The sequence below is a fragment of the Mustelus asterias genome, chromosome 20 (assembly GCF_964213995.1).
Source record: "Mustelus asterias chromosome 20, sMusAst1.hap1.1, whole genome shotgun sequence".
NCBI classification, from domain to species: Eukaryota; Metazoa; Chordata; class Chondrichthyes; order Carcharhiniformes; family Triakidae; genus Mustelus; species Mustelus asterias.
The window spans coordinates 59,521,264-59,547,637 of NC_135820.1; the positions used below are offsets into that span (position 1 = coordinate 59,521,264).

The following is a 26,374-nucleotide window of genomic DNA, read 5'->3' on the forward strand; positions in this document are numbered from 1 at the left end:
GTGCAAACAAGCCTCACTCTGTTTAAAATTTACAGGCATGTTTAAATAATTTACCACAAATTGACGTGTCTTGGAAGTCACTTTTAACAACAGTTTTGAAATTAATCGTATTGTTCAGTTCAGTGTCATTTCAAGGAGGTGACAGGGTACTGAGGACACGTGTGCAAGCAAAAACATGCAGGTGAAGTATTAGGCCACCATACAAAGACCGTTAAACTCTGGCATGGTCATGAATGACCTTTGGGCTTGTCTTTCATTCATTCATTTTCAGGTGTAATTTATTGGATTTTAAAAAATCAATTACAGGAATGACTTCTCCACAATTATCTGTCCTTTTGGGGGTAAACACTATACTACAAACAAGAGGTCCGTACACAACCTCTCACTTTTTTTTTCAAAAAAAACCCAGATAGTAAGCTCTTAAAACAGTCCCTGCTGCAAATAAAAAGTCACAGCTTCTACTAAACAGCTTAAAAAATACTGAAGTTTGTGCATAGATTGTAAACTCAAAAATGTATAGAAAACAGCATTTTATAATATCTCATATTCCCCAGTAAATGCTGCATTAAATTAATTGGTACATATTTCAATAATAATTTAGAGTTTGAAAGCAGTTCACCCAAAAGCCACTGGTGTCTACGCCAGGATCCTTTATCTCTCCTGCATTCTCTAAATGTATAAACTAAGTACAAATGCCTAGATATATGTCTTCTTCCGTTATTATACACAATTTATTTTCTATGAACAGTATAAATAATTAAAAGGCATCTTTACAAACATATGCTGAACTTTCATATTAAAAGGTTACCTAAAAACAAACAGTTTAAAATCTAGTCTTACATTACAAAAATTAAAAAATACTGATGTTAAAAAAACTTAAATATATCAAGAATTGAGAATGACCATCAGATATTTTGGAGTTTAAATAGTTTTCATATATATATGTACACATGACGAAGACGTAGAAAACAATGAAGCTTATAAAACTGATATACATTAATAACTTTTTAAATCACATAATAGATGTATGGAAAGAGCAGGTAAGTCGATATTGTCCCACTGCTTTAAGAGCGTGTGTACTACACCCTTTCTCACCTCATTCACTTAAATCACAGCTCTATAATCCAACAATATTCTTGACCACGTGCAGTCACTTGTCAATTAAAAGTGTCATCTAAAAACAGATCGAGTCAGAATGACTGTGAAAGGCAGTTGGATTATTAACCCTGATTTAACCAGCTGAAACTAGCAGTGGTTGTCTAAACAAACTGCCCCTTTTTTTTCCCTAAACATTGAACCCATGCGTCTTAAAAGTTATCCAAAACGCTTAAAACAAAGTTTGGGCATAATGGGATCCTTCCCTGTGTGAGCGCAGAAATACAACTTTAAATAGATGCAGCAATATCCAACTGAAACAATGGCCTTTGATTTATTACCAAAGATCTGGTGAACAATTGACGAAGTGGTTAAAACAGCGGGTTAAAACCATTGTGGGATGTCAAGGCGGCAAATTTCATGAGCAAATTTAATTGCCTACGTGGGTAAGGGTAAAATCACTCCTTGACCAATGGTAAACATCTAAAAGGAAAAGCTAGTTTGGGAATGTTAAGGGGAAAGGGAGAAGACAAATTGGGAGAGGAAAGGTGAAAGGGACCCCTCCGGAAAAGAGGCAATGAGTCAGATTGGGAGCTGTAATGGGAAAGTGGTTGGGTGGGGAGTGACATGGGAATAAACATTTGCATTTGTATAGTGTCATTTATGGGACACCAAGAGGTTCCAAAGAGCTTCACAGAGTGAAACACCATTGAAGTATAGCTGCAGCTGTAATGTATGGAAGCCATTGCAGCAAGGTCCCCCAAACATCAAGCAAATGGTGATTTGGGTTGAGAGGGACATGTTGCTGAGAAAACCAGGTGAAAACTTTGGAGTGTTTCAAAAGAAAGTTCGAGATCACTTAAATGCGAGGGTGAGTTGCACTCTTAGCTTATCAGAAAGATGGAATGTCTGATAATGAAGTGCTCCTTTAATCCTGCACTAAACTGTCAGCCAAGCTTTTATGTTGAAGTCTCCAGAATGGAGATTCAGAACATAATCTTCTGACTCCAAGGAGTCAGTGCTCCCACTGTGTCAAGGGTGATACCTGAAGGAAACAGAGGGGGAAGGGAAATTAAAAAGAAACAGAGCAAGGTAGACTGGGAGAAGTAAACACCATGGAGAGCAAGGAAAAGTCAGATTGGGAAGAAAACTGGCTAAATACAACTGGAGGAGAAACCAGAATGTAACAGTTTGGAATGGGAAACTAGATTGAGTTGCCACAGTAAGACTGAAGTGGGGGGGGTGAATAATGAAAAAATTGGGGTGGGGGAGGGGGAATTATCATAGCGAAAAGTTAATAAGAGGGATAATAGCAAGGGAAGGCATCTTTAGAGAGATAATGCAAAAGGAAGCCAGAGGAAGATGGACTGGTGGAAAGTATGCATCATGTGAAGAATAGGCTGGTGGAATGAACACTGGGGAAGTCAGGAGAGGTCATTCTAAAATAGGTAAGGTCAACAGGGCTAGATTTGTAAGGCAAGGGTCATAAGAAGCCAGGCTGAATGGAGTAAGCATGATGGGAAGGCAGAGGAGAGAGTGGCAATGACAAGGATTCCAAGAACGAACTGGAATGGGAGGAATGGGTGGGCAAGAGGATGAACAGCCAATGGAAAATAAATAGGGAAAGGCAGTGGCAATGAAAACCAGAACATCACAAACTGGAGGGGAACTAGCCAGAAAAGATGGATGTCAGGTTAATAGTAAGCAAGCCAGTATGAAAGAGTCAGAGTGGAAGACATAAAAGGAAGGGTGCCTGATAAAGACAGATGATTAGTATCATGAGAAGCAGAGACATTAGAATGGAGAGGGCAATGACTAAGAGAATTTTAAAAATTCATTCATGGGATGTGGGCATCGCTATCTAGGCTAACATTTATTGCCCATTGCTAATTGTCCTCGAGAAGGTAGTAGTGAGTTACCTTCTTGAACCGCTACAGTCCATGTGGTGTAGGTACATCCACAGTGCTGTTAGTGAGGGAGTTAAAAGACTTTGACCCAGAGATAGTGAAGGAATGACAATATATTTCCAAGTCAGGATGGTGAGCAAGTTGGAGTGGAACCTCCAGGTGATGATGCTCCCACATGCCTGCTGTCCTTGTCCTTCTAGATGTTGGTGGTCATGCATTTGAAAGGTGCTGCTCAGGAGCCCTGGTGAGTTCTTGCAGTACATCTTGTAGATGGTACACATTGCTGCTACTGTATGTTGGTGGTGGAGGGCGGAAATGTTTACTGATGGAGTGTCAATCAAATGGGCTGCTTGCCCTGGATGATGTCAAGTGTTATTAGAGCAGCACTCATCCAGGCAAGGCAGAGAGTATTCCATCACACTCCTGACTTGTACCTCGTAGATGATGGACAGTTTTTGGAGTCTTATGTTCTAGGAGGTGAGTTACTTGCCACAGGATTCCCAGCCTTTGACATGGTCTTGTAGCCATAGTATTTATATCGCTAATCCAGTTGAGTGTCTAGTCAATGGTCATCTACAGGGTGTTGACAGTGGGGATTCAGCAACAGTCATGCCATTGATTGGCCATGCTAAATTAACCCTAGTATAAGGGGAATTAGCAGGGTAAATGAGGGTTACGAGAATAAGGCCTGGGTGGGATTGTGGTCAGTACAGACTTGATGGACAGAATGGCCTCTGTCTGTACCGTAAGTATTTGATGATTCTAAGTATGTCAATGGTTAATGGCTAGATTCTCTCTTATTGGAGATAATCATTGCCTGGCACTTGTTTGGTGTGAATGTTACTTGTCAGCCAAAGCCTGGATATCGTCCAGGCCTTACTACATCTGGACATGGACTGCTTCAGTATCTGAGGAGTCGTGAATTGTGCTGAACATTCTACAATCATCAGCCAACATCCCCACTTTTGACCTTGTGATGGAAAGAAGGTCATTGATGAAGCAGCAGAATATGGTCAGGCCTAGGACACCACCCTGAGGAACTCCTACAGTGATGTCCTGGAACTGAGATGATTAACTTCCAACTACCCCAGCCATCTTCACTTGTGCAATGTTTGATTTTCCTGATTCCCATTGACTTCAGTTTTGCTGGGGTTCCTTGATGCCAAAGTGGGAGAGTTAGTAGGGATGGGCACAGAAGAAGACAGATTGGCAGGGATAAAAATCACAGAAAAGCCAGAGAAAAGAACAAATAGGTAGAAGTAATGGAAAGGGGAGAGAGATTAGTGGAGCAAACCTTATAGAGGTAGTCACATTATGATGAGAGGGACAAAAAGGGAAGTCAGAGGTAAATAAAGTGGGAGGTTAAGAATCAAGAGATGGAGGGTAATCAATATGGGATGCCACATGGAGTTAGGCAAAGCGAGGAAATAAGGGAAGAGTATGAGCAGGGAATGGGATGGAATATAGTCTACAGAGGTAATGGCAGTGCCGTCAGAGGAAGACAGAATGTTCCATTAAACATCAAAGGAACATTGGAGTAATATAATAATGAGAGGAGTCAGACAAGGAAGTGTAATGGGAAAGAAAATCATATTAGGTCAAGCAATGAGAGGGGAGTCAATTGAAGAGGTTAAAAAATGGAGAAAGAGTAGAGGAGACACACAGAGAACCAGAGCGACATTGTGAGAGGTGAGGGGAAGGAGGGCTAGGCTGAAAAGATAAATTGGAAGGGGAGTCAGACTGGAACAACAAGGAAAAACAAATTGGGGGGGATGAAAAGAGCATAAAGCTTCTGCTCAGTAAAGAATTCTTATTGGTTCGGCAGGGGAGAAGGTGTGCAATTTGGTTCCGTCAGGTTTCCACCCCTCTTAAAGTTTCCCCCGGATGTAGAGAGGTTAGGTACCTCTGCCTGCATCAATCACAGTATCCCAGGAATTTAGGAATGTTTCTGGAGCTGTTCAGGACAACCACAAGAATGTTACCTGAAATTTCTGATAGGCTTAGCAGAACCCATATCTGCTGAGAGCAGGTGTAGGTCTCATTTAGAACTTACTGTGTAGAGGGCAAAGGGCAAAGCCACTCCTAGTTTCCTATGGCAAAATGGAACGGATACCTCTGTTGATACAGAGTACCCATTCCAACAAAGTCACGAGAAAGCCGAAGTACTGAATGGAAGTCCAGCTCTACACAATCACCAGGGCCCACAGAAGTTTTAGGCCGAGATGTGGTATTAGATTGGTTTAAATAAATGAAGTCAATGAAAAAAGTGTGAAAATTAGTGAGTGCAAGGGAAGAACAATTGAGGGGAGAAATGGGAAGTCAGACTGAGATGGACAGTGGAAAAGATGCCAGTTGGGAGTATTGGGAAGAGAGTCAAATAAAGGATGGATTGGGTGGGAAAATGGGGAGGAAGCCAACTCTGTACATGAACCAGATTGAAGGGAGTAAGGGGAAGAAAGACAAGTGGGACACAACTTGAGAAGGAAAACTGACAGTCAAACTAAAACAGAAGGGCCATGGTGGGCTAAACAAACAAAAAGGGCAATGTGATGGATGACAACGTTGCAGTAAAGGTGATAAAACGAAATAAAATAGGAAACGTGATAAGGAAACTGCACCAAACAGAGGGGGAACAAGTTTCAGAACGGGCAATAACAAAGGTTGGGGCAGGTCACATGAAGAGGAGCTGAAGGACGTAGATGGAGGAGCAGCAATACCAAGGCTGTTAGGAACAGGGAATGTTAAAGAAAGTCAGACTGAAAGGATGAATGAGAAGAAAATACAGATTGGCAGGAAAATGAAAAAGGGATACCACAGGCTCACAGACTGGGAAGAGTCAGATCTGCAAAAAAGGGGATTGGGAATGGGAGGCAGACAGTTTGGGAGAGGAGAATTAGAGGAAGTTAGAGTTAATTGGATATGAAAGGTTGAGATAAGCAAAAGAAAGGAGGAATATAACAGAAGAGAGAAGGAATAGGGTCAGAACGGGGACTAATAGGCAGATACAGTGATGTGAGTAGAATGGCAAAATAAACTGGGAGGAAATGAAGGATATACAAAGAGGAAATCATAGAAATCATAGAAATCATAGAAACCCTGCAGTGTAGAAGGAGGCCATTCGGCCCATCGAGTCTGCACCGACCACAATCCCACCCAGGCCCTACCCCCACATATTTACCCGCTAATCCCACTAACCTACGCATCACAGTACTCTAAGGGGCAATTTTTAACCTGGCCAATCAACCTAACCCGCACATCTTTGGACTGTGGGAGGAAACCGGAGCACCCGGAGGAAACCCACGCAGACACGAGGAGAATGTGCAAACTCCACACAGACAGTGACCTGAGCCGGGAATCGAACCCGGGACCCTGGAGCTGTGAAGCAGCAGTGCTAACCACTGTGCTACCGTGCCGCCCTTATGCACATGGACACTGAAATAGGAGGAGAAAGAGGAAGACAGGCTGATATATTAGGAAAGGAAATTGGAAGCAGAGAATTTTGGAAAGGGAATGAGGCTGTGGGAATGTGAAACGGGTAAAAGTGCGGAAAGGGGTGTGGTCTCAATAACAGATGGTGACACTGTGAGATGTGTAAATACCAGGGAGGGGAAGAGACAGAAGAAATATAATCAACAGAAAGGGGAAAACTTTCAACTTCATTGTTGAACAGTAATCGAGGTGGAGCAGGTCTGCAACTGATTATAGAAAAAAATTCATTCCATTAAATCAAGGTTCTACAACAGCTGGCTGATTCACTCCCCCAGGGTAATAAACACAGTAAGGCAACTAATCTACTAATGTTATAAAGATATAGGGCTACAAATTTATCTCAGGCTGTGGAGCTTGCGGATGGCATTAGATCAGCAATATGCAATGCCCGATATTCAGTTCTACGGCTGTTAGTGGAATTAAATATCAGGTGCCATGTCGAATGGGTGGCTGATCCAAAGGCACCAGTTTAATGTCACTGCCTAAGGTGAATTACTAGTCTTGGATAGGAGGATAGGATTGGGGGAGGGGAAGGGCGCTTTGACATCTAGCACAAAGCCAGTCGAGGAGGATATGGGGGTGGGGAGCAAAGGGCAGGTGTACATCTCATTTAGAACTGACAGTGGAGAAGGCAAAGGGCAAAGCCACTCCTAAAAATGGAACAGATACTTCTGTTGATACAGAGTACCCATCCCAACGACGCCACAAGGAAGCCAAAGTACTGAATGGAAGTCCTGCGCTACACAATCACCAGGGCCCACAGAAGCTTTAGGCTGAGATGTGATACTAGATTGGGTTATACAAATGAAGTTGATGAACAAAGTGTGAAAATTGGCGAATGGGAGGGGAGAACAAATGAGAGGAGAAACGAGAAAGCCAGACTGAGATGGGCAGTGGAAAAAATGCCAGGTTGGGAGTATTGGGAAGCAAACTCAAATAAAGGATGGATTGGGTGGGAAAATGGGGAAGGGAGCCAACTCTGTACATGAACCAGACTGGAAGCAGCCTGGGAATGGAGGGATACAAACGATTGGTCTAGTTGGACCAAGGAGCGGCACAGGCTTGGAGGGCCGAAGGGCCTGTTTCCTGTGCTGTACTGTTCTTTGTTCTTTGGAAGGAGTAAGGGAAAGAAAGACAAGTGGGACATAACTTGAAAAGGAAAACCGACAGTCAAACTAAAACAGAAGGGCCATGGTGAGCTAAACAAACAAACGGGCAATGTGATGGATGACAATGTTGCAGCAAAGGTGATAAAAGGAAACAAACTAGGAAAGATGACAAGAAGGAAACTGCACCAGAGGGGTAACAAGTTTTGGAAGGGGCAATAGCAAAGGTTGCCAGATTGGGGCAGGTCACGTGAAGAGGAGCTAAAGGACGTAGATGGAGGAGGAGAAATAGGAACAAGAAATGTTAAAGAAAGTCAGACTGAAAGGGTGAATGAGAAGAAAATACAAATTGGCAGGAAAATGGAAAAGGAATACCACAGGCTCACAGACTGGGAAGAGTCAGAACTGGACAAAAGGGGATTGAAAATGGGAGGCAGACAATTTAGAAGTTAGAGTTGATTGGATATGAAAGGTTGAGATAAGGAATATCTACTAGCTGCCCGCCATTGGTACTGTGCGGATGGAGGCTCATTTACGTGGACCCCGAGCTGCATGCACCACATTGGGGTCCAGTAGACCTCTGTGTTTGTGGAGTTAATCCAAGCTGGGTAGGATGGTGGGAGCACAGTGGGCTGGATGGGCTGCATGTGGTCCAGCAGCAGGCTGAAATATTTATATGGTGAAAGGAGGAACATTGCTTTTTACTTCTGACCCCACAAAAATCATAGAATCCCTACAGTGCAGGAGGCGGCCATTTGGCCCATTGAATCTGCACCGACTCTCCGACAGAGCATCTTACCCTGGCCCACCCCCTGCCCTATCCCCATAACCCAACACATCTATCCCGCTAATCCCCCTAACCTACACATCTTGGGACACTAAGGGGCAATTTAGCTTGGCCAATCCACCTAACCTGCACATCTTTGGAGCGTGGGAGGAAATCGGAGCTCCCGGAGGAAACCCACGCAGACACGGGGAGAATGCGCAAACTCCACACAGACAGTCCACCCAAGGCTGGAATCAAGCCCGGGTCCCTGGTGCTGCAAGGCAGCAGTGCTAACCACTGTGCCACCATGAAAGATGAAAAGGCTTTGGGCAGTTTTATGAAAGAATGCCAGTGGCTGTTTTATGGTTCATTGGTTAAACCACTCACTGCATCATGAGAGCCCTGGGTGGTAAAAATGCCACCTCCAAACCCACAGTCAAATGCCAGCACCTGGTTTTTCAGATGACAAACAGGCTGGTAGCAGTTGAAAATCACCTGCTTGGATTTCCTCAGCATCCCTCTGCTATGGTACCCAACTGTTAAGAAAATGAAACTGCCCCTCCCTCCTCAGGTGGTTATACTGCGACTAGGACTACTCTAGGCCCATTTGGGAAGCTGAGGAAATCCTTGCACTGCATATTGTGGGAGGTCAGCATTCCTCAGGTAATTTTTCCTTCCTCATGCAACAATACTGAAATTCAGCATTCTATATCATGTATTCTAAGTGCTGAGCAATAATCTCCCTCAGAATTTGTTTTTTGGATTATATCCAGGGTAATACAAAACGAACGGAGGAAAAAAACCAAATGGTCTTGAAATTCGAAGGTGCCCATAAATGGCCCTCACACCTCAAGATCATTGTGATAGTGAGCTGTGGACACCTAATGGGTTTTCTTAGGCAACACGTTAGCAAAGAGAATGCAGGGTGCTGGCCAGCATTGGCTTGCGTGGTTCTCTTGTGGGGCACAGGGGAAACACTTGTTCCTCCCAGTGCCACATGCAGGTTAAGTATATTTGAAGCACTTATCATTCATTATGGATGTGGCCTGCAGCTGTCACTTTTAGATCAACCCGTAAGGCTAAATAGGGACCTTGTTTTCCTGTTCTAAGAGGTTCAGCACTGGCTGCATTCAGGGCAATCTAATACTGCAGAGGGAGCCTCAAACTGGCATTGGATCCCTTGAATATACCAAGAGTCTAACACCTGCTTCAGGCTCGGGTCCTTGCTGTCAATATTATTTTGCCAACGTCGATATTACAGGGTACACATGTTTAGCTCATAATGAGTATTCACTTTCTGCCCTGTCTATTGTAGGTTCAGAATTTGGCCATAGCCTTCGCTGGTCATTCTCACTCCCTCCCCCCTACTAAACCCGCACAAGTACTTTTATGCCAGTGACCTCTGATTATTGCACAACCTACAATGCAATGTGGGTATATGGAACCTCTAATATACACTGTGTCACAAAACAGTAACATGAAATAGCTCAGATATAGTAAATTATGGAAGCAAATTTCAAATGGTTTCTTTAAACTAATTCAATTTTAAGGGATGTTCCTGCTTGGTAACACAATGGGCTGCTTTGTTCCTATCCAAGAGGAATATTAATTTCTCCTTTTCCAGTTCAGTGATTTCCCTTTAAAGAGAGTTTTCAAATGATAGAATGCATCTTCAGGAATGGTAATGAATGACTGGTCTGATGTGGGCACCAAGTGCTTGGGCCAGAGGTAACGCGGGGACTTATTTCACTATCACATTCAAGTTTATTACCCACCGGACAAACTACTTTGTTACAGGTGAAAAACAACTCTGAACACGAGAGAGGGGCTGATCAGCGGCCTGAAGCTTGCAAGTTCTTTCAAATCTGCAAAGCAATCAGCTGATCAATGGCTGCACTAATTAATTAACACTTATACGCTAATGCACACTGTGAGCTGCGCACAGTGGGCACAACAACTTGGAAAGCTCCGCTCTGACCGCTCACAACTATCTCCTTTGAGACACCGTGCGTGCTTGTGTTGCCAGACAAGGGAAATTTACATCCTGCGCATTCCAGTGCACACTGGAAAAAATTTAGAGGGGATATTGCTTATAAGTCTTGTTCCCTAAAGGCACCCCACCCCACCTTTGTGGAGCAGGGTGTGTAACAGGCAGCCCTTGCAATCCCATTCACTTAGCTTCTCCACCCAAGTCAGATTTCATCCTTCAGACTTCCTGACAACAATGCCACAGAGAACGCTACTAGTTTGTAATAATCTTTCTACACATTAACAAAGTGCAACTCAATTTAAGATGCTTGGTGAGCGAAAGCTCTCCAGGTTTCCAAATGCGCAGTTTGAAATGCGCATTGCGAGTTTCGATTTCTTCTCGGTTAAACATATCTGTGGAGTGGGACGATAATGATGGCGGTCCCAGATACATCGACAGATCACAAATGAGAATTGGAAGAAAAGCAGCACAAAGGTTGGAGAATGCTTGCTAAAGGAAGTAGAGACTGCCACAGATCACAATCTGGCTTAACAGTTGTCTTGCTGAATGAATATCTGTGCACTTTTGTCACAGTAATTATTCAACCACCTGTGCGCTATAACCTAGACCGCTCAGATTCTCTTGATTAAAAACCAATCAATCGCTTGCTTCCCCTCCAGCAGTTTGTACTTTGCAATCCACAGTGATCGCGACAATAAAGCCCCAAACATCTTTTCGAAGTGTCTCTGAGAATTTCACTTATGCTGTCAGATAAAGCGAAAGTTGCAGAGGTTATTTGAGCACACACAAAGCTGTCTCTTTGCCCCAGTACGTGGCACAGTTCTCATCACTCAGCCTGATTTTTCATCTGACATGTTGGGATCTGAAGGCAAAGAGCGCGATTTACACTGCGATAACGAATGGCGGACGGACGATCTGGATGGAAAGCAGGAGGTGAGTGACTGAGACGTACAATCACATGACGTTTCCTGCACAAGAACATGAACGAAAGTCAACGTGAATATTTACATGCCGAGCAAAAGCAATCTTGCCAAATAAATGCTTTCAGAACTGAGAAAGAAATTCCTTAAGTGATAAACCTAGAAACTACCGCTGGCGATGACAAGACTCAGCACTTTAAACAGTCTGACGCGATGCTTCCATAGCAACTAACTTTGTAGAGCTACTAACCTATTTAAAATAAATGTGTTCACGCTTGTATTGAATCAGCAGACAGAGAAATGCTGGGCAAGCGATGCTAATATCACCAGCGGCAATTCCTTTATCAAGTAAAAAAAACCAACTGCTCATTAAGGTGAGGAATGTGAGCACTGGGCAAAGGAATGCCTTCCATTTCAAGCACTCAGTGTCAGCTTCATAACCCCAGGAAACTTTGGGTGCGAATAAGCTCCCCAATTCTGCTCCCACAACATGCCTCAATCTCAGAAGGATATATCCAAAACTGTGACTTCCTTCCCCTCCCCATTCCACACCAGCCAGCGGCTTTGCAGTGATATTGGCAATTAGTGCTGATGTCGGGACATTGTGTATCTTAGACTCATATTCCATTTTGAATGGGATTGAAATCGTTCAAACATATTGTCCATGGGACACATTCAGTCACCAGGCAGAAGAGCCTTTCCTCTTATCTAAGGGTATAATTTCTAACCAAGGCTGGAGTTTTGTGGCCCTAGCGCTCCCCAGCTTAAAGGTCAGAGGTGAGCCGGCCTCTGCATGGCCAGGAAGCCCCGAGCTGATTTTACTGCCATCAGGCTGTTAATTGATTCAGGGGTGACATCTGAACCTATCTGGGAGGAGGTTCCATCTCTGGGAGCTCCTACCAATCAGGTAAAGTTGTACGTTTATTAGTGTCACAAGTAGGCTTACATTGACACTGCAATGAAGTCTCTGTGAAAATCCCCTGTCGCCACACTCCGACACCTTTTCGGGTACACCGAGGGAGAATTCAGCATGGCCCAATGCACCGAACCAGCACATCTTTTGGACTGTGGCAGGAAACTGGAGCACCCGGAGGAAACCCAAGCAGACAGGGGGAGAACCTGCAGACTCTGCACAGGTAGTGGTGACCCAAGCCGGGAATCGAACCCGGGTCTCTGTGAGACAGCAGTACATAGGTTGCAGTGTGCCACCGTGCAGATAGCCATCAGCTTTCAGATGTCTCCCCTGAATCAATTAACAGCCTGATGGCAGTAAAATCAGCTCGGGGCTTCCTGGCCATGCAGAGGCCAGCTCACCTCTGACCTTTAAACTGGGGAGCGCTAGGGGCACCGCCTCCAAATAAAACTCCAGCCTTGGTTAGAAATTAAACCTTGAGATAGGAGGAAAGAAGCTGTCTCCAATGGCAATTGTTGCTGGAAACCAATTTGGAGGCAATTGGGACCTCCAAGTTCCAGAGGGGAAAGGCCATTAACAATATAGTGGAAGTGCTGGTATCCGTGTATCCGAATCACAGAGCTCCTGAACTTTTCCATCATGTCCAGGCTCATGAGCAACTTGTTAAATCTCCCCTTCAGAGTTTTAAAGGCATTTTTGATTTGCATTAATTCGATTTAGGAGGGGATTTTCTGACCTCTCTGCAGAATGTTGCCTGTGGTGTGAGGGGACCTATCATTCGCCGGTGAAGGGATCTTCCAGTCCCGCTGCTGTCAACCGGATTTCCCATTTAAACCCACAGCGGGGGTGTGCCACCAGGAAACCAGAAGATCCCTCTGGCATGAACAGCCAGAAAATTCTGGCCTTAATCTGTATCGTAAACAAACTTGCAGTTTGTTATAATATTCAGCGAACTTCTTTTACTGTCAGTAACAGCAAATAAAAATGAGATTCTTTTGACATTTATAAATCTAAAAAGCACCAATTGGATGGCACTCTCAAAGGGCTGACACAGGCAAAATGGGCTGAATGGCCTCTTTCTGTCCTGTAACATTCTGTTGATTTTATATTAGTACATGTTAAATAGTAGAAGATTTAGAATACAGAGTTTTAAAAATAATTTAAAGACCATATTTTAATAAGATGAAACTCTAGCTACCTCAAGTAGACCAGATGCTCCACAGGCATCCCGTGTGTCTGGATCTTTAGTTCCCTGGGCTGGATGGGATGTTGGTTTTTGGTCCTCCTTGTTCGGTTGCTTGGGAAGTCTTTTATTTACAATTCTGGAAATACTGTCCACCTGTGTCTGGCCCACTGGAGCAGCCAAATCTATTTTTCTGACACTTTCTTCAGAGACAAGTTCTTTCCATGGTTTGTCCGCTCCATTTGTTGGACTCTGGGACCTGCCACACACATTTCTGAAGAACTCCTGAACAATCCCATATCGTGATGTATCGCCTTTTGTCTTTGTTTCATGCTGGCTCGATTTCCAAACCGAGTCAACACTTCCAGATGCGTGCTCAACAACGTTAAACAAACTGGACAGTCCATCGTTGATCGAACTGAGCACTGGACTATCCCTCGTGGTTGTCGACCTAGCCCACGCTGACTCATTTTGTCCTCGATGAGACATGGCCCACGGACTTCGCTCTCTTGTGTGATCTATTTTTGACGAGCTTCTTCTCTGCAACTTTGGTGAACCGTATTTGGGTGAACAGCAAGGTCGTTCAAATTTAGTCGGCACCTTTTCCAAAGATGAAGAGAGCTGTTTGCTACGGGAACTCTGGGTTGGCATCAGTAAGGAGCCCCTCGATGCCCATGACCGGTGCAGACTACTAGAGATAGATCTTGGACTGTCAGTCTGCAACCCAACACTAATACTTTGGGTCGTTTGAGTACCAACACTGATGAGTCCAACGGTCTGACTTGCAGTATTAACCTTCCTTTCCAATGAGGTGGTACAAATAACATTTCTGACGCAATTGGCCACCTCCTTCATGTCATCACTCATGTTACCTGATATTTGCAGATCATGCAGAGCAGATGGAAACCCAGTAGTGGCAGCAGTAGCAGAAACGGAAACAGGATGTTCTCCAGCGCCACTTTCCAGCAGATCCCGGTGCTTGGAAAGGTTATTGAACCACTTGCTGCACACATTCTCAGAATGGGGCTCTGAATCCCCCGTTTGTTTGGGTTTCGCCATGGTGAACAAGAAGCCTGGCTCAATCATAACCTTTCCTTCGTTGTTTTGAACCACAGAACCATCCATCCTGCGCACTACTGGTGGACTGTAATAAATCCGAATGCCGGTTCTGTCTGGTGCTGTGTAACTCCTTTGCATTTGTTTTTTATTGAGATGTGGGTTAACTAGATTTGCTGCCATGGTGAAGTCCCAAGATGAAATGACAGGCATCTCCACATCTGACTGCTCGATTAGCGTGCTTTCCGATTTCTCGTGTAACAATTCCCCATCTTTGTTCATGTGCTTCCAATTTTTCTTGTTCAGCTCCTCAAGATCCTTTAAACCTTTTGACAAGGGTGCGGAGGTGGGAGGTAAATATGGAGATGTATCCAACAGGCTCTCAAACTCAGACATGGAAGAAACTGACTTGGCCCTAAAAATAATGCATTTAAAAAATGAGTTATTTGGTGAAATAAAAAAAAGGCAAAGGCCACATCATCCATGGTAACAAGCAAGAATGTTTGACGAAGAGTCATCCAGACTCGAAACATTGGCTCTATTCTCTCACCACAGATGCTGTCAGACCTGCTGAGATTTTGCAGTATTTTCTCTTTTTGTTTCAAATTCCAGCATCCTCAATAATTTGCCTTTACTAAGCAAGAATGTCAACCATACTCATTTTCTAGTTAGGATGGAAGTCTTTCACTGACATTTTAATATACCTAGAATTCAGACGTTTAACAGCTTTGGAAAAATGTAAATTCACTGGTTCAATGCCAAGAAACATCTGGGCCAATTATCAAACACGGATCGCAAATTATTCTGTTCGTATTGAGGGAGGTGCCAGATGCATGGAACAGAGAATAAATAATAGGGAAATGCAGGTGCCAGTCACATTTGTGTGGGATTGGTGTTAATGAATGAACTACAGGGAGATATGTTGTGCTTGAGTCAACGTTCAATGGTTGCTTCAATCTCCTTATCAATCCTCGATTCTGGGCAATTAATATCTCACTGCCTTCTTCAATTTACATAAAGCGGGGGCTGCTATTATACCTGCAATAGTTTGAGAGGCGAGTTAATTAAGGCGATTAAAAGGATTAAATGGATCGATATAGAGAAACAAATTCTCCTGATGGGGAAAATCATGAATAATGGGGGCATAATCTTAAAATTAGTCCAAAGGAAGCACGTTTTCCATAGAAAAGGTAGGAGAAATCTGACATCCCTTTCTGCAAAAAGCTGTGGCTGCTGTTTCAACTGGAATTGTCAAGACAATGATAGATTTTGGTTAGGTAAAGGTATTGAGGAACATGGAGCAAAAGGTGAGTAAGATCAAGTTGAGGTACCAATCATCCATGACCGAATGGAGGTGCTGAATGGACTAATCCTGTTCCCTTCTTTCAAAAAATGTCAATGTTTTGTCTGAGAAACAGCTCAACAGAAAGAAATTGAGGTTTAAAATAGTTAACTTGTACTTTGATCAAACCTTAAAACTTAAAAAAAATCTAGAAAACTAGTAAAGAAAAGGCCAACTGGAGCCGAATTCATGTTATATTCTTATCACAATGTAATTTCTTGCTGGGCAACAAATGCTTCATCTAAATGCAGATAATCTGATTTTTACCGTTGTAAATTAGTTCCTTTGGCCTCTAATTCATCTGAAGTTTCCTTCTCACTGCTTCTGTGTTGCAGCATCTGAAAAACACAAAGAATTTGACTTGTAAACAATTACGTGGGAGTTTGCAGGTTCTGGTGAATCTGTTTTAATTTCCTCACAAATATATCGTCTGTCACTGCAAGTCACTCCAGTTTAACATCTGAAAAAAAAACACAACCTGTCCCTGTACTAGCTTAACAATAACACATTTCTTTGTCCCAACGTCACTGGATTATCACAGGTCTTTGATCTTCTGCTTGATGTAGTTACAACAATGAGATATAGCAGAGGTAAAGGGGCTAAAATTTCCCTCATAGATGTTTCACAAAAACTGTAAACCATTCAGAAAGTGCACAACACAAATTTTCCATCATGGTTTTAGTTAATTTTTAAATCCCTTGAAGCAGATCATGATATGCTCACTAAATGCACTAAATTCCTGCAGGAATTTAATTTATTCAAGATCATGTGATTTACGGGTGAGGGGATGTAATTCCAATTTTAATGATAAAAAAGGGAATGTCTGTTCCTCTCCTAAACTAAATGAGCTACTAACAAAACTGCATTCTCCAAAATCTCTCAATTCATTAGAGAAAAATAACCTCGTTTTTTTTAGAAAAAAATCTCTAAACAAACTCAGAATCAGTGATATTCTGTACATTGAGTGTGTCTGAAGTTCAAAATTGCTATTTTTTTGAATTAACAATCTGCATTTAAATAAAGCCCAATTATAATTTTACTCCTTCTCACTCAGTGATTCAAGATGGTGGCTCACCACTACCTTCTCAAGGGTAACTAGGGATGGGGAATAAATGCTGGCCAACCAGCGACACCCATGTCCCATGGACAAAATAATTCTCCATATTCTGCAGTTTGAGGAGCGATCTCCCATTTCGCTCAGTTTCCAGACACAGGAATTAAGAAAAAGAAGTGCGGGGCCATCAGATCAGGTCTCTGCCTCCAATACACCAAGCTGGGATTGCTGTTTTATTGGCAGTAATACAATAAGTGAGCATGAATCCAGAGCAAGTGCAAGCCCCGGATACTCCATCCTTAAAGTTACAAAGCCAATGCTCAGAATGGTCCAGGCAAACCCAAATCCATTCCTTGCTTGCTCGAAAAACCAAATTCAAAATCCAACTGAATCCAATTCAAGGTCTCCCACAGGGGAGACAAACAAGATCCAAGCTGACAAGATTGAGGCATTGTACCCCATCCTGGGCTTGATCTGAGCCAAAAGTTCTGGATACTCATGGATATGAGGTAGGAGGGATGATCTCAGATTGCTATCTGCTGGGTGCCACAAGATCCCAGAGGAAACAAGGCATTGGGGTGTGTCAAAGATCGAAAATTAGACTCTGATCTATTGATAGTTACAATTTGCTAATCTTGCTTTCATGGCAGTCCTTAGGTCTCAGAGCCTTCTAACTGCTACTTTCTATCAGCAGTTGGAATGCTATGATTCCAATGCCAAATGCAGTGTATTCTTGCTTTCAGCCCAACTCCACGACATAGCTGCTTATATATATTTACAAAAAATGATGTATCTGCCAAGTACTTCCTGTTCAGAAGACAGTGCACGATCAGATCTCACTGCGACACTACACAGAGCTACAATCCCAGCTACCTGGGAGGGACAGTGCAATATGTATGGACCCGTGGCCATACATTGTCCCTTTTTATTCAAAGTAATAATAAATAACTATGATACACAATAAATTCAATTCAATTATTCTACCCATGATGTGGTGTGTAAATGCTGTCAGTTTGATATAAACTTGCATTGCCCCTTTTTGACTTGAAATTTAACCTATTCTTTAGAAATTAGTTCCTCGTGGAAGGGTAAGTAAGCGACCTGGCTGCAGGAGCTCGCTCAGTCTTCTAGGATATTGGTGGCCTTATATTTCCTTGGGTTGTGCACGGTGAAACTGAATCAGCTCCATCTGCTGCCAAAGTGGCTGAATGGTCTTCCCTTGTATCTCCACCTCTTCCCACACCTACTATACCAGGCACATGTAGGGACGTGACAGTCCCCAGTGTGTCCCTCCTGCAGCCAGACTCTTCGCAGTATAGCTTCTAGTGCCTGACAGTAACTATAATACTCTAAATTTCAGCAACTGTTCAATTAGAATGTGGATAAGCCTCCACAGTGCTCTGTCAACCACTTAGGTACCCCCTAATTGCAATCAGATATTAGGATTATTGCCAATAAAAACTCTGCCTAATGTGGTGCCACTTATAATTTAAGCATTCTCATCCTATCCAAACCGCCATTTCCCCACAAAATTGTGAGCACAGAGAACCAAAATAGCTCTTAATGATCCTAAAAATGATGAACACATTCGTGGGTAGAATTTATAAACTAAGTGTTCTCCGCTCAGAGCTTCATACAATGGCAGTGCTTTCTGGAAGTACATCCCACATGACTTTCTATCCATTGATTGCAAATTGTGCGTCCCACATTGACCTTAATAACGATTCCTGATACATGCTCCCTTTCTGTGAGGCTCTGTGTGGGGAACACTCATTCATTCGAAAAGTTTACCAAAATAACAACTGTTACTGCGAATTAGAAATGGATTTACTTTATAAAAAAATTCTTACAAGAAATTATAATTGTGGGCGGCACGGTGGCACAGTGGTCAACACTGCTGCCTCACAGCTCCAGGGACATGGGTTCGACTCCCGGCTCTCATTGTCTGTGTAGAGTTTGCACGTTCTCCCCGTGTCTGCATGGGTTTCCTCCCACAGTCCAAAGATGTGCAAGTAAGGTGGATTGGCCATGCTAAATTGCCCATTAGGGTCCTAGGATGCGTAGGTTAGAGGGATCAGTGGGTTAAATATGTGGGGTTACGGGGATAGGGCTTAAGTGGGATTGTTGTCTGTGCAGACTCGATGGGCCAAATAGCCTTCTTCTGCTCTGTAGAGATTCTATGAATTGCAACGAAATCAATTGCAAAGAATCGGCAGTTTCGGATATTTTGGTTATGTGCCTGTCAGACTAATGTCATGGAAGATGAATTAATGAACTCCTCTGTGAGATGGATGTAAGGTTATCAGCACAAATACACAAAATTTTAGATCAAATGTCATATGGAATACAACATGAATGAATTCTGTGAATACAACTGGCCACTGTTGAATGACCGGAATTATAATGCCACTTTGAACTTCCAGCTATTTTACTTCAGGGAAACAATTTACAAAGCCTTATTTTCCAGAAAGTCTTATTCTTCACAGGAGCGTATACAAGTAGGGATAGGCTCATGATACACTGTGTACATGGTAAAGGAAGAGAGCTTGGGGCACTGAATGATGTTTTATTCATTCCATTTTTATTATGTTTCTCTAAAGAAATATGGATACAGTAATGCTGAGTGGGTTCCATTTGAGGGATTATACTAATCCAGTGAATTAAATATAGATGAAACCACCAACGCTTCTGTTGATACCTTAAAAGCTGAACCTGGAGCAGGTCAGCACTAATGGCATCATTCCCAACAGGAGAGAGAGATTTTACTTTTAGCGAAAGGATTTCTCATTCAGGTAGTTTGTTGCTATGGAAAAGATTCAATCTTGTAAGTCCCTGGTGTTGGATTGTGATGGTGTTCTCACAAACTAAGTTATGAGGTTCCAGGGCACAGCCTTGCACTCATAATGCACAGTAGCTAGGCTGCATGGAAACACATTTTTCCACAGGAGGCAAAGCTTGGGACTTTCTTTGCCTTTAACTTCTCTCATGACCTACCGGAATGGGAACTGGTCATCTGCCCACTCACTCAACAAAAAAATAAACAAAGGGGATCAAAATAAAACACTGAATTTTTTGAAAGCAATACAAAAATAATGGAAACATTGCAGCATTCCCTGTAATGACATTAAGCAAGTTAAAAGAAGTGGGTGTCTTTAAATGGTGACAATAAAAAGTGTTATGCATATCTGATATTGATGCTAATAGTCGTAATACTGGGGCAATTGCTGAATACTGGCTGCAAAAATCCCAGGAGTTTGCAGGGTCAGCAAAAGGGCACCCCCAATGTGCATGGGGCCGGAGGTCATATCACCATTACTCATCTGCTCCATGCACCCAGCAGATCTGGCATCTGCCCTCCATTACAGGGAGGCTGCCAGGTTTCACTATAGAGCCTGGCCAACTCCCCTGTGGCCCCCTGTCTAAGGGGGAACAATCAATTTCTGTTTCACCAGAATTTCCTTTCTTTGAAGGTCCAGGATGCTGATCCAGCCTAAATGGTCCACCTCGCTGAGCTGAATAGGTGCATTTTATCTCAAACAGTAACCCACAGCATAAACTGGGTCCTGAGGGAGGCAGTGACATTGGAATTCCTGGTATAGGGAATTCCTGTTCTTTGTGCCACTCTCCCTCATCCAGGATGATACAGTGATCAACAAAGCTGCCTCACAGTGCCAGGGACCCTGGTTCATTCCAGCATCGGGTGACTGTCTGTGTGGAGTTTGCACTTTCTCCGGGTGCTCTGGTTTCCCCCCCAACAGTCCAAAGATGTGGAGGTTAGGTTGGTTGGCCTTGCTCAATTGCCCCTTAGTTACAGGGATTAGTAGGGTAAATACGTGGCGTTACGGGGATAGGGCCTGGATTATCAGTGCAGACTCGATGGGCCAAATGGCCTCCTTCTGCACTGTAGGAATTCGATGAATGATTCTAATTCTATTGCCAACATTTGTCTTTTAAAGGGGAGGTACTTTCCCAGCACGTGTCAGAAAATCCCAGAAACCTTGCAGGGGACGGGTCGGGGGGTGTTGGGTACTCACATGCACTCGTACGACGACAGATTTAGAAACAAAATTAAAATGTTCAGTACATATTGAGAGGTTGTTTTGCATGTACCTGATTGATCTTGTGCTGCATTTCCTTCAAACGCTGCTCGCTGTGGTTCCGCTCAGTGTTAAATCGGTCCAGTAACTCTAATTTCTCCTGACTCCAGTTCTTTTCACTGATTTGAAGCTGCTGTGTTAGATCCATAACTGCACTGTAGGACTCTGCGAGGAGCTGCTGATGTTCTTCCCGCTCCCATTTCAAAGCCGTCTTCAGATCACCCGGGGATTTCTCAGACGTCATTTTGCCAGCCTTACCTTCCAGCTGTTGTGGGAAATCAGTATCTTAGTTTGAATTTCCAGCAAGTTTCATAACTTATTTTTATTCACGGGGGTTGCCAAGAAAGCTGGCATTTACTGCCCACCACTAATTTGTTCAACTGGTGACCTGTGAGGCCACTTAAGAGTCAACCACATTTCTTTGGGTCGGGTCAAATAAAGCACAGACTAGGCAAAGAGCGCCGATTTCCTTCCTACCATTGATACTAGCCTTTTAACTCCAGAGTTATTTAATTGTATTTAACTACTTGCAGTGTTGAGATTCAAACTCATGTCTCCAGATTATTATCAAGGCCTCTGGATTACTAGTCCAGAAACATAACTGCAATGTTACCGCACCTACTGGGAGTCTTCTAGCCTAATTTTGAACGTTAATAATGCGACTGCAATTTATGTAGCTTGATGAAAAACAGTTCATCTTGAGCTCAAGTTCCTCATTTCTTCTATAAGGAGAGAAAAGGGCTGACATTTCGAGTCCAGGTGGCCCTTTGACAAGGGTCATCTGGACTCGAAACGTCAGCTGTTTTCTCTCCTTCCAGATGCTGCCAGACCTGCTGAGATTTTCCAGCATTTTCTCTTTTGGTTCCACATTTCTTCTCCTGTATTTCTGGCACTTGTGAAAAATGTATCTTAAAAAATACTTTTTTTTACTGTTTATATTCATGAAATGACTTCAGGGCTCAGGTGAAAATGGAAGTATAAATAACAGTTCAAATACAAATAAAAGGGAAGAGAGCACAGCAACAGTCATAAACTTTGTTTTAGTTTTTTTTCTGTAAAGGGAAAACTAGAAGATAAAAAGGAATTAAAGAGAGAGGAACATATAGAACAGGCGAGCAAACCATTTCACCAGAACGAGAAGGGCGTGTGGCCCAGCTAAGCATTCCTTATGCAAATCCAAAGACAACAAATTGAACAAACTCTAGGGACAAATACAACTTGGAGGGTAGCCATTATGAAGACATAACTATAAGACAGGACAGGTGCAGGCTTGATGGGCCAAGTGGCCTCCTTCTGCACTGTAGGGATTCTATGAATGTATAACACGCTTACAGGTCTTTAGAAATAAAGATAATGAAAATAGTAGAGTGAGAAGTGTAGCCTTAGCGGTTAAGGATTAACATTTTTCAATAAGAGAGGATATAACAAGAGATAAACGGGTAGTGGAAGTATAATTATGAATTTAAGGCTATTGAGGGAAATGTCTACAGGCTTCCTAATAGCAACTCTGAAGGGGTAGATGCAGAGATTAGACAAGCATGTAGCAATGGCAGAATGATTTTAATCAGGGAATTTAACTTGCATATGGACCGTCCTAAGCAGACTAGTGCATTAGAAAGGCAGTGACATTTCCCTAGTGTGTTCAGGATTGTTTTTAGTATGCATGTCTGAGAACCAACAAAGGGGGGGGGGATGCCTTATTACCTACCCAACATTGTGGAAAATTGCCCAGGTATGTCCATTCCACAAACAGCAAGACAAATCCAACCTGACCAATCACCACCCCATCAGCCTCCTCTCAATCATCTGCAAATTGACAGAAGGAGTCACTGAAAGTAATGCTCAGTTTGCTCACTGATGCTCCCCAGGACCAGATAGTTTCCATCCCAGCATTTTAAAGGAAGTAGATAAGAATCTGGCTAAATTCTCTTAATTCAGGAACTAATTTTTTAAAATTGAAAAACTGTGAATATTATTCTGCTATTTGAAGGTGGAAGAGGGAAACTAGAGAATTATAGTTATTTGAACAAATATGTCAGCGATTACAAGAGTCTACAATTAAAGGTAGAGTAACTGAATACCTTGAAAGTTTTCAGGTAATCGGGGAGGTAAAGGGTTGGTCATGCCTGATAAATTTGAACTTTTGAAGAGGTGATTCAAGTAGTGGAAAAGAGGAATTTTAAAAAAGTTATTTCACGGGGTGTAGGCTTTGTAGACTATGCCAACATTTATTGCCCATCCCTAATTGCCCTCGAGAAGGTAGTAGTGAGCTGCCTTCTTGAATCATTGCAGTCCATGTGGTGTAGGTACATGTAGAGCTGTTAGATAGGGAGCTCCAAGATTTTGATCCAGCGACTGTGAAGGAATGGTGATATGGTTCCAAGTCCAGATGGTGTGTGGCTTGGAGAGGAACTCGCAGGTGGTGGTGCTCCAATGTGTCTGCTGTCCTTGTCCTTCTAGGTGGCAAGGCTCCTTCCAAGTGAAGGAGCCTTGGTGAGTGCTGCAGTACATCTTGTGGATGGTACACACTGCTGCCACTGCAAATTAGTGGTGAAGGAAGTGAATGTTTAAAGTGGTGGATGGGGTGTCAATCATATTTCGTTGCTTTGGATGGTGTCAAGCTTCTTGAGTGGTCTTGGAGCTGCACTCATCCAGGGAGGTGGACAGTATTCCATCTCACTCCTGATTTGTGTTTTGTAGATGGTGGACAGGCTTTGGAGAGTCAGGTGAGTTACACTCTGCTGGATTCCTAATCTTTGACCTGCTCTTGTAGCCATAGTATTCATATGGCTGCTCCAGTTCAGTTTCTGGTCAATGGTTAATAGTGGGGGATTCAATAATGGCAATGCCATTGAATATCAAGGGGAAATGGATTGTTCCTTGTTGGAGATGGTCATTACCTGGGATCTGTGTGGCATGAATGTTACTTGCCACTTATCAGCCCAAGCCTGAATGTTGCCCAGGTTTTGTTGCATATGACATGGACTGCTTCAGTATCTAAGAAGCTGCAAATGGTGCTGAACATTGTGCAATCATCATCAAGCTTCCCCACTTCGCACCTTATGATGGAAGGAAGGCCATTGATGAAGTAGCTGAAGATGGTTGAACCTAGGACACTATCCCTGAGACTGAGGAACTCCTGCAGTGATGTCCTGGGACAGAAATTATCGACCTCCAACAACCACAACCATCCTGTGCTAGGTATGACTCCAACCAGGTGAGAATTTCCCCTCAATTCTCACTGACTCCAGTTTTGCTAGGGCTCTTTGATGTCATCCTCGGTCATATGTTGCCTTGATATCAAGGTCCGTCACTCACAGCTCATCTCTGGTGTTCAGCTCTTTTGTCCATGTTTGGACAAAGGCTGTAATGAGGTCAGGAGCTGAGTGGCCCTGACTTACCCCAAACTGAGCGTGCGTGAGCAGTTATTGTTAAGTAAGTGCCGCTTGATGACACTGTCGATGATGCTTTCCATGACTTCACTGATGAATAAGAGTGAACTAATGGAAAGGTAATTGGCTGGCCTTTTGTGGATAGGGCACAACAGGGCAATTTTCTGCATTGTCAGGTCGAATCCAGTGTTGTAGCTGTACTGGAACAGCTTTGCTGGGGGCGTGGCAGAGCATAGGTCTAATCCATTGGTTGTGAGATCACTCTCCGTCTGTCGCATACTGCTTTCACTGTTTGGCATGCAAGTAATCATTTGTTGTAGCTTCATCAGGTTGTCACCTCAATTTTAGGTATGCCTGGTGCTGCTCCTGACATGCCCTCCTACTCTCTTCATTGAACCAGGGATGATCCCCCTGGCTTAATGGTAATGGTAGAGTGAGGGACATGCTAGACTATGAGGTTATAGCCTGTGGTTTTGTACAATTCTGCTGCTACTGATGGCTCACAGTTGTTGGATTTGTTCGCAATCTATCCCACTCAGCATAGTAGTAATGCCACCCAACATGATGGAGGATATCCTCAATGTGAAGATGGGACCTTTGTCTCCGCAAGGACTGTACAGTTGACAGTTTTCCTAAAATTGTCCAAGACAGATGCATCTGTGACAGGTAATTTGGTGAGGATGAAGTCAAGCAGGCTTTCCCCTCTTGCTGGATCCCTCACCACCTGCCACAGACCCCATCTAACAGCTATGTCCTTTGTGATTTGGCCAGCTTGGTCAGTGGTGGTGCCACTCATCTACTCCTGCTGATGGATATTGAACTCTCCTCAGTAAGATTACATTTTGTGTCCTTGCCACCCTCAGTGCTTCAATGCGGAGGAATACTGATTCATCAGTTGAGGGGTGCTGATGAATCTGAATGCACATTATTTGCATGGACTTGCGCAAAGCATTTGTTAAAAGCAAAGATACTCAGGGGGTTGGTGCTGACTTGATGGAACGATTGGCCCTCCTCCTGCATTGTAGGGATTCTAATCAGAAACTGATAGCTAATGTTGAAGCTGATGCAATTGAAGACCTGGCTTAGAAATAGGCTGTGCCAGGAAACAGAAAGTAGGGATAATGAGTATGGTACTCCAATTGGCAGGTGTGAGGTATCTTGCAAGGATCTGTAGTGAGGCCTCAATTATTCACCATATTTATGAACTTAGATGATGGAATAGGAAGTCATTAGAGAACTAGCATACAAGGGGTAGATGTTATGCTATAGTCGTGGCCATCACACCTCAGGGAAGACATATTGGCCATTGAGGGAGGGCAGCACAGATTTATTAGAATGATAGGTAGATTCCACAGGTTAAATTATGAAGAGAGATATGCACAAACTCGGGTTATATTCCCCGAAATTTGGAAGGTTAAAAACTTGATCAAACTTTTAAAGTAAAACGTTTGCTATCTGGCATGCTATGGGAATCAGTGTTGCCGATTAATTAATAATGCTGGTTAAATAGTGTGGAATCAGGCTAGTCAAAGCTGTGTTAAAAATCAAAATGTCGCTAGATTTGCAGTTCAGAACACTGACTACATGAAACCACAGAGGGATCAGAACCTGGGGAGAACTACTGCTTTATCAAGATGATCTTTCTCGATTGTGTGTTAAATATACGAGAAAGTACCACTCTGGCACCCAATCGCTGGAATTCTACCGCTCCGTTGGCCATGGGAATGGAAGCGGGCGAGGGGAGGACAATGGGGAGGTCCGCTGACCTCGGTCGGGTTGAGCGAGGCCGTAAAATCCTGCCCAATGTTCCCCACTCCCTGAACTCCACCGTTAATTGTTGGTGTTTCAGCAACACGTGCAACGTAGTACATTCCCAAATTCTGCCTCAGACCTCTCCCGCTTTTAAAACCCTCCTGAAAAATCATCTTCTGAGCCATTCGTTCAGCCCACAACTGTATTGTTATTTAACTCTGCTTCTCTTCTGCCTGGTGTCACCTTTCTGCAAAGCACTCAGGCTATGTTTACTGTGTATGGAGCAAGGGCTATCAGCACCTCTACCAGAAG

At 43.3% G+C, this 26,374-nt stretch overlaps 1 protein-coding gene across 1 annotated transcript in view; it reads right to left on the reverse strand.

The window, feature by feature from the left end:
• Window positions 1-6,126: 6,126 nt before the first annotated feature.
• Window positions 6,127-26,374, reverse strand: part of mtcl2 (microtubule crosslinking factor 2) — a 99,144-nt gene continuing 78,896 nt past the window's right edge. Inside the window, exons 11-14 of the mRNA XM_078236648.1 lie at window positions 20,932-21,183; window positions 16,035-16,105; window positions 13,385-14,840; window positions 6,127-11,321 (exon numbers count right to left, since the gene is read on the reverse strand). Of these exons, the coding sequence (XP_078092774.1) occupies window positions 11,184-11,321; window positions 13,385-14,840; window positions 16,035-16,105; window positions 20,932-21,183 (1,917 nt within the window). The 3' untranslated portion in view covers window positions 6,127-11,183. The remainder of the gene's footprint in view (window positions 11,322-13,384; window positions 14,841-16,034; window positions 16,106-20,931; window positions 21,184-26,374) is intronic.